The sequence below is a fragment of the Mirounga angustirostris genome, unplaced genomic scaffold (genome assembly GCF_029215605.1).
Source record: "Mirounga angustirostris isolate CCGP_5_RB_7025 unplaced genomic scaffold, mMirAng1.0.hap1 SCAF_14, whole genome shotgun sequence".
Classification (NCBI taxonomy): domain Eukaryota; kingdom Metazoa; phylum Chordata; class Mammalia; order Carnivora; family Phocidae; genus Mirounga; species Mirounga angustirostris.
This window is the reverse complement of record NW_026991722.1, coordinates 94,535,651-94,547,090: the sequence shown is the minus strand read 5'-3', so window position 1 is coordinate 94,547,090 and position 11,440 is coordinate 94,535,651. Positions and strand designations below refer to the sequence as shown.

Here is an 11,440-nt window from a genome sequence, read left to right as displayed (position 1 = left end):
CCTGAGGGCACGATGCTAACTGAAAGAAGTCAGATACAAATACTCTAAGACAACACTTTTATATGGAATCTAAAACCACCAAAAAACTGAGCTTAAAGATACAGCAGTCTGATTGGTGGTTGACAGGCACGGGGATGGGTGTGAAATGGGTGACAGGGGTCAAAGGTTCAAACTTACAGGTATAAAGTCAGTCAGTCACAGGATGTAACGTACAACATGGCGGCTATAGTTAATAACACTGTATTACAAGCTTCGAAGTTGTAAAGAAAGTGATCTTACAAGTTATCCTAAGGAAAAGGTCTTGTAAAACACTCCAAGACAAAACTGGATTTAAACAGGTAAGCCATACACCATTGTTCAGGGGACTCAGAAAGTGCAGGGACCTGCCCAAATCTGTGCGGGAAACTGCCCTCCTGTTCCTCACAGAGACTAAAGGAGAGCTTTGTACACTGGTGAGTGCGTGCACAGAACAGCATGTAAAGTGCTGGGCTCCTCTCTACCCAGAGCACTGGGCACTGCATCCCGCTTAGGGGTACAGGAAGAAGCAGGGAGTTCCTGGGAGATACTGAAGAAGTTGAGGAAGAACAATGCAGGGTGTATGGAAAATGCCTTACCAGTTTTCCAAATCCCTGGGCATGTTCCATCGTGTAGGTGTCTTTTGAGATGCTACCAAAGGTCGCCGCTGCTGTCTACTCGGGCTCTTGCGGCTGGGCAGCCAACTTCTTTAACTCACTGGCAACCTCTGAGTCATCACTGTCTCTTGACCATCATTCTAGGGGGAGAGGAGCACATAAAATGGGTCTCATTTCTCTCAGTTGGGATGGTCTGTCAGCTCTTGATCTGAATCACTAACCACCGCCGTTACATCTGTGCCCATAAAGCACTGCGAGTGAATAAAGACTACGACGGTAACAGAAATAGAGAATACTTATCCCTCTGTATTCCTCTGGGTTAGGCCCTATTCTAAGCTGTAAGGTGCAGAGTCAAGCAGAGAGGCAGGAGGGTTTCGGATACGCCCCACTCATGGAGAGGTTGGAAGCACAGGTTTTGGAGCTGCAAAGACAAGGGCTTGAAATCTGGTTCCAAGCACTATCTGCCTCTCTAAGACTCAGAGGCCTATCAGGATCCTAGCCCATGGAGATGTGCAAACTGATAAAGGGTGTAGAATGCTTAGCCAGTGCCAGGCACAGAGCAGCTCCTCAATTAACTCACGATGATAATCATGAGGATGGCAATCACGGTGTTCCTTCCCCAGTGCTAGCAATAACAATAACTAATACTTCTGTGATATTAATCCCAAAGACTCGTACTGCACTTATCTCGTGCCAGGAACCATGATTTACATTGACTTTGGAAATGGGTTCTGTGTACTACTTCACTAAATCCCCAAAACAAGCCTATATAGGTCCTCTTTGGAGGCCCATCTCTCAGATGAGAATTCTGAGGCCTGGCCATTACCTATCTTGCTCAAGGTCACACAGCTGGAAGTGGAATAAGAGGAATGACAACCTGGACTCTGAACCAGTCTAGAGGAAACCCATTACCTACATTAAATCTGCACCATAACCCTAAGGTTTTGCTGTTCTGCCCACTTTACAGATGGAGAGACTGAAGCTCAAGCCCAGGGCAGAGGCCGAACTCACCTGGCCTCCCCAATGGGAGGAAGCAGGACTTGGCACTCCGCCTCAGGCTTGGCCTCTGGGTCCTGGGTGGCCCCCTGTGTCCCCTGCAGATACCAGGTTGAGGGGCACCTCTTCCTCGGAACCGCAGCATGCTAGGGTTCCAAGGACGCCGCTGCCCCCGGCTCCCTCTGCTCCCAGCCATACCTCCACTGCCCCCAGCTACCGCCAGTGCCCCCAGCTACCGCCACTGACACCCGCTGCCCATCGCAGATGCTGCTGCTGACCGCCGACACGGCTGGCCCACTCTGCCGCCCTCTGCCGCCTGCTGCTTGCTGGCGCTGGCTGCCCAGCGCTGACCCTGCCCCTACTGCCACCGGGCCGCTGCCCCCACCAGCTGCTGCCAGTTACCGCTGCCTACCGCCCCAGCCACCTGCCCGCCACCGCTTCCTGCCGCTGCCGCCTGCCACCCTTGCCTGTATCCCCTTGCCTCCGCCTGCCTGCCCACACCCCCTGATGCCGTTTACCGCTGTCTACCGCCGCCACCTGCAGCCTGCCACCTGCCACCTCCTCTGCTGCCACCAGCCTCCGCTGCCTAAACTCGACGATGCCTGCCAACGCTGCCAATCTACCGCCGCCACCCCCTGCAGCCCGCTTGCCTCCACTGCCTGTGGCCACTGCCGCCTGCTGCCCTCACTGCCTGCCCTCACTGTGGCCCGCCTCCCCCTGCCACCTGCCCCCGCCTGCTGCCGCTTTCTGCCACCCCTTATGGCTGGCTAGGATTATCAGCCGCCGCTTCCTGCCTGGCCCCTGCTGCCTGCAGCCCGCCACGGCCTGCTGCTGCTTACCTACCACCGCCGCCTACCCCCGCCTGCTGCCACTTACCACTACCCGCCACGGCAGCCCACCGCCACCACATGCCTACCGCTGCCGCCTACCTAACGCTGCTGCCTGGCCCTGCCGCCTGCCGCCGCTTCCTCCCGCCGCTTACCACTGCCTGCCACCGTCTGCCACCTCTTGCCGTCGCCGCCCACTGCCTGCCCCTAGTCGGGGCCTGCCAGCCGCCACCACCTGGCCCCACCACCTGCCCGCCGCCGCTTCCTGCCGCCACCACCTGTTGCCACCTGCGGCTACTGCGTACCCCCAATGCTGCAGTCTGCCTGCAACTGCCTGCCACCTGCCTGCCGCAGCCTGCCTGCCCCCGCCCCCTGCCGACGCCGCCGCCTGCTACCTCCTTCCACCGCCCGCCGCCCTTGCCTGCCTGCCGCCGCCGCCTGCCTGCCTGCCGCTTCTTTCCACAGCCTGCCACCGCTTCCTGCCGCCGCCTGCAATCGCCTACCGCCGCCGCCCACCACACTTGCCTGCCGCTACCTGCCTCCCTGCCCCCACCGCTTACTGCCGCGCCCTGCCTCCACTGCCTCCACCGCCTCCAGCTGCCACATACTGACCCCCACTAACCCGGCACCTACCGCTGCTGCCGCCCGCTGCTGATACTCCTGCTGCTGCTTCTGCTGCCCGGAGCTTCCGCTGCTGCACAACGCTGAAGCCACATGACGCCAGCACTACTCCTGACGCCGCGGACGCCGCGGACGCGGCTAACGCCACTGACGCCGCCGCGTAACCCGCAGATGCCCGCCGGCGTTCCCGCGCCCCTCCCCACGCTGACCCACGCTGCCAACGCTGACCCGCCTGCTGCTGACCGCGCCCCTATCGCGGAGCCTGCTTCCGCCACCGGTGACTCCGGCTGAAGCCAATGGCACCTGCTGTTGAGGCTGCCACACACCGCCGCCCAATGACCTGGGGCTGCCCAAAGCGGGCGCCCCTGTAGCCCTTGCCGCCCCTGCAGCCGCTGCAGCCGCAGACGCCACCCGCTGCTGCTGTCACCGCTGCCACCTCTGCTACTGCCTGCTGCCGCCTGCCACCGCCTGCCACCGCCTGCCTGCCGCTGCCTGCCACCGCTGCCCACCACTGCTGCCACCGCCACCTGCCACCGCCTTGCTGCTGCCGCCACCAGTCAGTACTACCACTGCCGTCTGGCACTGCCGCCCCTGCTGCCACTTACCTCTGCCTGCCGCCGCCACCTGCCTTCTGCCACCCACCGCCCTTGCCTGCGCCTGCAGCCTGCTGCCCGCCGGCATCCGTGGCCATCGGCCTGCCACCGCCGTCTGCTGCCGCAGCCTGGCTCCACCGGGCCCAGCTACCTAACACCGAGAATGCATGCCAACGCTGCCTGCCTACCCCCACCGCTGCCGGCACTGCTGGCCTAACGCTGCCACCTGCCAATCGCCACAGCTGCCGCCTCCCTAATGCTGCTGTCTGCCACCTGCCTGCCCCCGCCGCCTGCCTGCTGCCGCCGCCTGCTATATCCTTGCACCACCCGCGGCCCTTACCTGCCGTGGCCTGCCTGCCAGCCGCTGCTTACTGCAGCCTGCACCTGCTACCTCTTACCTGCCACCACCGCCTGCCTACTGCTGGTGCCTGCAGGCCGCTGCCCCCACTGCCTGCCTCCGCTGCAGCCTGCCTCCTCCTGCCACCTTCCCCCGCCACCTGCCTCCGCTGTCTCCCGTGGCTTCCTGCCACTGCCGCCTGACACCGCTGCCGCCGCTTCCTGTTGCCGCCTGCCTGCCGCTTGCCGGGGCTTGCCTGCCTGCCGCCCCAGCTGCCTGCGTCCCACCGCTTCCTGCCGCCGCCGCCTGCTACCTCCTCGCACCGCGCGCCTCCCTTGCCTGTGGCTGCCTGACTGCCAGCCACTGCTTACCACAGCCTGCCCGTGCTGTCGCCTGCTGCCACTGCCGCCTGCCTTCGCTTCCTGCCGGGGCTGCCTGCTACTACCTACCACCACCGCCTGTCTGCCAACCCTGCCTGCCGCCACCCAGCATCCTTGCCTGTGTCCCCCTGCCTCCGCCTGCCTGCCCGCACCCCCTGCCGCCGCTTACCGCTGCCTACCGGCGCCACCTGCCACCACCACCACCACCTGCCTACCGCGGCCGCCTGCAGCCCGCTGCTGACGTTGCCTGCCACCGCCTGCCTGCCCCCACTGCCCGCTGCCTGCCACGGTCCGCTGCCGCTTCCTTACCACCGCCGCCTGCTGCCGCTTACCACTGCCCGCCACCGCAGCCCGCCACCACCGCATGCCTACTACTGCCGCCTCCCAACAGCTGCAATTCCCGCCTTCCTAACACTGCTGCCTGCGGCCACCACCTGTCCCCGCCACCTGCCTGCCACTGCTTGTTGCCACCACCGCCTGTTGCCATCTGCGGCTACTGCCACCAGCCTCCGCTGCCTAACCTCGAAGATGCCTGCCAACGTTGCCTGCCTACCGCCGCCACCTGCTGCCGCTGCCCCCCGCAGCCCGCTTGCTCCCACCGCCTGCCGCTGCCGCCTGACGCTGCTGCCGTCTGCTGCCCTCACTGCCTGCCGCCGTTGCGGCCCGCCTCCCCCTGCCACCTGCCCCTGCCGCCTGCCGCCGCTTTCTGCAATCGCTTATGGCCGGCTACGACTGTCAGCCGCCACTTCCTGCCTGGCCCCTGCTGCCTGCAGCCCGCCACGGCCTGCTGCTGCTTACCTACCACCGCCGCCTACCCCCGCCTGCTGCCACTTACCACTACCCGCCACGGCAGCCCACCGCCACCACATGCCTACCGCTGCCGCCTACCTAACGCTGCTGCCTGGCCCTGCCACCTGCCGCCGCTTCCTCCCGCCGCTTACCACTGCCTGCCCCCGTCTGCCACCTTTGCCGCCTCCGCCCCCTGCCTGCCCCTAGCCGGGGTCTGCCGGCCGCCACTACCTGCCCCCACCACCTACCCGCCCCCGCTTCCTGCCGCCACTGCCTGTTGCCGCCTGCGGCTACTGCCTACCCCCAGTGCTGCAGCCTGCCTGCAACTGTCTGCCACCTGCCTGCCGCAGCCTGCCTGCCCCCGCCCCCTGCCGCCGCCGCCGCTTGCTACCTCCTTCCACCGCCCGCCGCCCTTGCCTGCCTGCCGCCGCCGCCTGCCTGCCTGCCGCTTCTTACCCAAGCCCGCCACCGCTTACTGCCGCCCCCTGCCTCCACTGCCGCCCCCTGCCTCCACTGCCTCCACCGCCTCCCGCTGCCACATACTGACCCCACTTACCCGGCACCTACCGCTGCCGCCGCCCGCTGCTGATACTCCTGCTGCTGCCTCTGCTGCCCGGAGCTTCCGCTGCTGCCCAACGCTGAAGCCGACTGACGCCAGCACTACTGCTGACGCCGCTGATGCCGCTGACGCCCCTGAGGCCACTGACGCCGCAGACGCCGCCGCGTAACTCGCAGACGCCCGCCTGCGCTTCCGGCGCCCCTCCCCACGCTGACCGACGCTGCCGCCGCTGACCCGCCTGCTGCTGACCCCGCCCCTATTGGGGCGCCTGCTTCCCCCGCCGGTGACTCCGGCTGAAGCCAATGGCACCTGCTGCTGAGGCTGCCACACACTGCCGCCCAATGACCCTGGGCTGCCCAAAGCTGGCGCCCCTGCAGCCCTTGCCGCCCCTGCAGCCGCTGCAGCCATAGACGTCACCCGCTGGTGCTGTCACCGCCGCCACCTCTGCTGTTGCCCGCTGCCACCTGTCACCGACTGCCACCACCTCCCTGCCGCTGCCTGCCACCGCCGCCTGCCACCGCCTGCCTGCTGCCGCCACCAGGCAGTACTACCACTGCCGTCTGCCACTGCCGCCCCCTGCTGCCGCTTACCTCTGCCTGCCGCCGCCACCTGCCTTCTGCCACCCACCGCACCGCCCTTGCCTGCGCCCGCCGCCTGCTGCCCGCCGTCATCCGTGGCCGCCTGCCTGCCTCCGCATCCTGCCGCCGCCTGCCGCCGCCGTCTGCTGCCGCAATGACATTTTACAAAATGCTGGAACAAACAATCCTAAAATTTGTATGGAATCAGAAAAGACCCCGAATCGCCAAGGAGATGTTGAAAAAGAAAAACAAAGCTGGGGGCATCACGTTGCCGGATTTCAAGCTCTATTACAAAGCAGTGATCACCAAGACAGCATGGTACTGGCACAAAAACAGACATATAGACCAGTGGAACAGAATAGAGAACCCAGATATGGACCCTCAACTCTATAGTCAAATAATCTTTGACAAAGCAGGAAAAAGCATGCAATGGAAAAAGACAGTCTCTTCAATAAATGCTGCTGGGAAAATTGGACAGCCGCAGGCAGAATGAAACTCAACCATTCTCTAACACCATTGACAAAGATAAACTCAAAGTGGATGAAAGACCTCAATGTGAGACAGGAATCCATCAAAATCCTCGAGGAGAACATAGGCAGTGACCTCTTTGACATTGGCCACAGCAACTTCTTTCAAGATACATCTCCAAAAGCTAGTGAAACAAAAGCAAAAATGAACTTTTGGGACTTCATCAGGATAAAAAGCTTCTGCACAGCAAAGGAAACAGTCAACAAAACAAAGAGGCAACCCACAGAATGGGAGAAGATATTTGCAAATGACGTTACAGATAAAGGACTGGTATCCAAAATCTATAAAGAACTTCTCAAACTCAACACCCAAAAAACAAATAATCAAGTCAAAAAGTGGGCAGAAGAGATGAAAAGACACGTCTCTGAAGAAGACATACAAATGGCTAAGAGACACATGAAATAATGTTCATCATCATTAGCCATCCGGGAAATCCAAATCAAAACCGCATTGAGATACCACCTTACACCAGTTAGAATGGCCAAAATGGACAGGGAAAGAAATAACAAATGTTGGAGAGGTTGTGGAGAAAAGGGAACCCTCTTACCCTGTTGGTGGGAATGCAAGTTGGTACAGCCACTTTGGAAAACAGTGTGGAGGTGCCTCAAAAATTTTAAAATAGAGCTACCCTATGACCCAGCAATTGCACTACTGGGTATTTACCCCAAAGATACAGATGTAGTGAAAAGAAGGGCCATATGCACCCCAATGTTCATAGCAGCAATGTCCACAATAGCCAAACTGTGGAAAGAGCCGAGATGCCCTTCAACAGATGAATGGATAAAGAAGATGTGGTCCATATATACAATGGAATATTACTCAGCCATCAGAAAAGATGAATACCCAACTTTTACATCAACATGGATGGGACTGCAGGAGATTCTGCTAAGTGAAATAAGTCAAGCATAGAAAGACAATTATCGGGGGGCGGAGCAAGATGGCGGAGGAGTAGGAGCCCTGGATTTCGTCTCCTCTCAGGAATTCAGCTGGATAGGGATCAAACCATTCTGAACACCAACAAACTCAACAGGAGATTGAAGAAAAGAAGAGCAACAACTCTCTCATCAGAAAAGCGACCACTTTCTGGAAGGTAGGACGTGCGGAGAAGTGAATCCGAGGCGATATTCGGGAGGATAGACGGCGGGGGAGGGGCCTCCGTCGGCCGCTTCTGGCAAGTGATAGAACCACGGAGCACAAAATCGGAAGTTTTGAAAGTCTGCTCCGCTGAGGGACGTCACTCTGGTGGCTAAGCGGAGGGTGGAACCCTCCGGGACAGTGTGGTCTCAGGACCTTCGGGGTCACAGAAAGACCGGGGGTGCCTGAGTGTGGCAGAGCTCCCAGGTAACGGAGCAGGGAAGCCGGCTGCAGAGGCGGCGGCCAGGCGTGGGCTCTCAGCTCGGGGTGGCCATAAACCGTGATCCACAGCACAGTCGGGCCACTGCTCCTCCAGCAGGGACCCAACAAGCGGCCGATCCGGGGAGACTCACCTTCCTCCCCCGGGAGGAGGTGCGCGGGAGTGCACCGCAGGGATCTGCTGGGTTTGGAGACTCCACCCGGGGTCGGGTGCCAGAGATAGAGGTGCGCGGATGCAGGCCGGGTGAGCACGGAGTGCGGCCGGAGACCAGGGAGACAGGAGTGACTGACGGCTTTTCTCTGGGGGCGCACTGAGAAGCGGGCCCGAGTTCTCGGATCCTCCAGGGTGGAGATTGGGAGGCCGCCATTTTCACTCTCCGCCTCCAAAGCTGTTCGGAAAGCTCGCAGGGAACAAAAGCCCCGGAGAGCAACCCCGAGCAGATTACTTAGCTGGGAGGGGGCAAGGGCGGGGCAATTCCGCCTCCGGCAGAGACATTTGGGAACCACGGCAACAGGCCCCTCCCCAGATCAGGGAGAACAGCCGGCCAAGACCAAGTTTACCGATCAATGAGAACGGCAGAACTCCAGCGCTAGGGGAATACTGCACATAGAATTCACGGCTTTTTTACCATGATTCTTTAGTCTTGTAAAGTTAATTTTTTTTTAACTGTCTTTTTTGTCTTTTTATTTCTTTTTGAATTTTTCTTTTTCCATTTTTCAACCAACATCTTATCAATCCCTTTAAAAAAAAAAACATTTTTATTTTTCATTTTTAGAGTCATATTCTATCCCTTCATAGTAGTTACCCATATTTTTAGCTTATATATATAAGTTGTTCTCTCTTTAAAATTTTGAGATAGTTTCTTCTAACAGATTAAAATATACCCTAAATCTCTAGTATATGGTGTTTTCTATTCCCCTGCCTGATCACATCCTCTCCCTTTTTTTTTCTCTTTTTCTTTTTTCTTTTTTAAATCCTCTTCTTTCTTTTTTCAAACAACTTCTTACCAATTCCTTTTATAAAATTTTTTATAATTTCCATTTTTACAGTCATATTCCATCCCTTCATCATATCAATCCTTATTTTTGTACATATATAAGTTTTTCTTTCTTTAAAATTTTGGGAGGCACTCTCTTCTAAAAGACCAAAATACACCCCAAATCTAGTGTGTGGCACTGATCTATATACCATATAGATCATATTTGATCACATTCTGGTTTTTCTATTGTTGTTGTTGTTTTGTTTTGTTTGTTTTTGTTTTTATCTTTATCTTTTTCTTTTTTTTTTTCTTTTTCTCTTTTCTCTCTTTCCCTTTCTTATCCCACTGCTTCAGGTCTTTTCTGATTTGTTTGAAGTATATTTTCTGGGGACGTGGTTACTCTGCTAGCCTTTTGTTCTCTCATTAATCTATTATCCTCTGCACAAAATGACGAGACGGAAAAAATCACCTCAACAAAAAGAACAAGAGGTAGTAACGACTGCCAGGGACCTACTCAATACGGACATTAGTACGATGTCAGATCTAGAGTTCAGAATCATCACTTTAAAGATACTAGCTGGGCTTGAAAAAAATATGGAAGTTATTAGAGAAACCCTTTCTGGAGAAGTAAAAGAGCTAAAATCCAACCAAGTAGAAATCAAAAAGGCTATTAATGAGGTGCAAAAAAATGGGGGCGCTAAGTGCTAGAATAAATGAGGCAGAAGAGAGAATCAGTACTATAGAAGATGAAATGATGGAAAATAAAGAAGCTGAGAAAAAGAGAGATAAACAACTACTGGATCACGAGGGCAGAATTTGAGACATAAGTGATACCATAAGACGAAACAATATTAGAATAATTGGGATCCCAGAAGAAGAAGAAAGAGAGAGAGGGCCAGAAGGTATAATGGAGCAAATTATAGCAGAGAACTTCCCTAATTTGGGGAAAGAAACAGGCATGAAATCCAGGAAGCACAGAGACCCCCCTCAAAATCAATAAAAATAGGTCAACTCCCCGACATCTAATAGTAAAACTTACGAGTCTCATAGACAAAGAGAAAATCCTGAAAGCAGCTCAGGAGAAGAGATATGTAACCTACAAGGGTAGAAACATTAGATTGGCAACAGACCTATCCACAGAGACGTGGCAGGCCAGAAAGGACTGGCAGGATATATTCAGAGCACTAAATGAGAAAAATATGCAGCCAAGAATACTCTATCCAGCTAGGCTGTCATTGAAAATTGAAGGAGAGAGAAAAAGCTTCCAGGACAAACAAACCTAAAGGAATTTGCAAACACAAAACCAGCCCTACAGGAAATCTTGAAAGGGGTCCTCTAAGCAAAGAGAGAGCCTAAAAGCAACATAGGCCAGAAAGGAACACAGACAATATACGGTAACAGTCACCTTACAGGCAATACAATGGCACCAAATTCCTATCTTTCAATAGTTACCCGGAATGTAAATGGGCTCAATGCCCCAATCAAAAGACACAGGCTAACAGACTGGATTAAAAAACAAGACCCATCGATATGCTGTCTGCAAGAGACTCATTTTAGACCCAAAGACACCCCCAGATTGAAAGTGAGGGGGTGGAAAACCATTTACCATGCTAATGGACACCAAAAGAAAGCCGGGGTGGCAATCCTTATATCAGACAAATTAGATTTTAAACCAAAGACCGTAATAAGAGATGAGGAAGGACACTATATCATACTTAAAGGATCTATCCAACAAGAAGATTTAACAATTGTCAATATCTATGCCCCTAACATGAGGGCAGCCCGTTATATAAGGCAATTAATAACAAAAGCAAAGAAACACATCGACAACAATACAATAATAGTGGGGGACTTTAACACCCCCCTCACTGAAATGGACAGATCGTCTAAGCAAAAGATCAACAAGGAAATAAAGACTTTAAATGACACACTGGACCAAATGGACTTCACAGACATATTCAGAACATTCCACCCCAAAGCAACGCAATACACATTCTCCTCTAGTGCCCATGGAACATTCTCCAAAATAGATCCCATCCTAGGTCATAAATCAGGTCTCAACTGGTACCAAAAGATTGGGATCATTCCCTGCCTATTTTCAGACCACAATGCTTTGAAACTAGAACTCAACCACAAGAGGAAAGTTGGAAAGAACTCATATACGTGGAGGCTAAAGAGCATCCTACTGAAGAATGAATGGGTCAACCAGGAAATTAAAGAAGAATTAAAAAAAATACATGGAAACCAATGAAAATGAAAACACAACT

General features: G+C 55.3%; 1 protein-coding gene across 1 annotated transcript; it reads left to right on the top strand.

The window, feature by feature from the left end:
• The first annotated feature begins 2,536 nt into the window (after window positions 1–2,536).
• On the top strand, window positions 2,537–5,382 carry LOC135362483 (uncharacterized). The gene is made up of 3 exons (XM_064577715.1): window positions 2,537–2,773; window positions 3,466–4,103; window positions 4,383–5,382. The coding sequence occupies exons 1-3, from the start codon at window positions 2,537–2,539 to the stop codon at window positions 5,380–5,382; spliced, it is 1,875 nt and encodes a 624-aa protein (XP_064433785.1).
• Window positions 5,383–11,440: the final 6,058 nt, after the last annotated feature.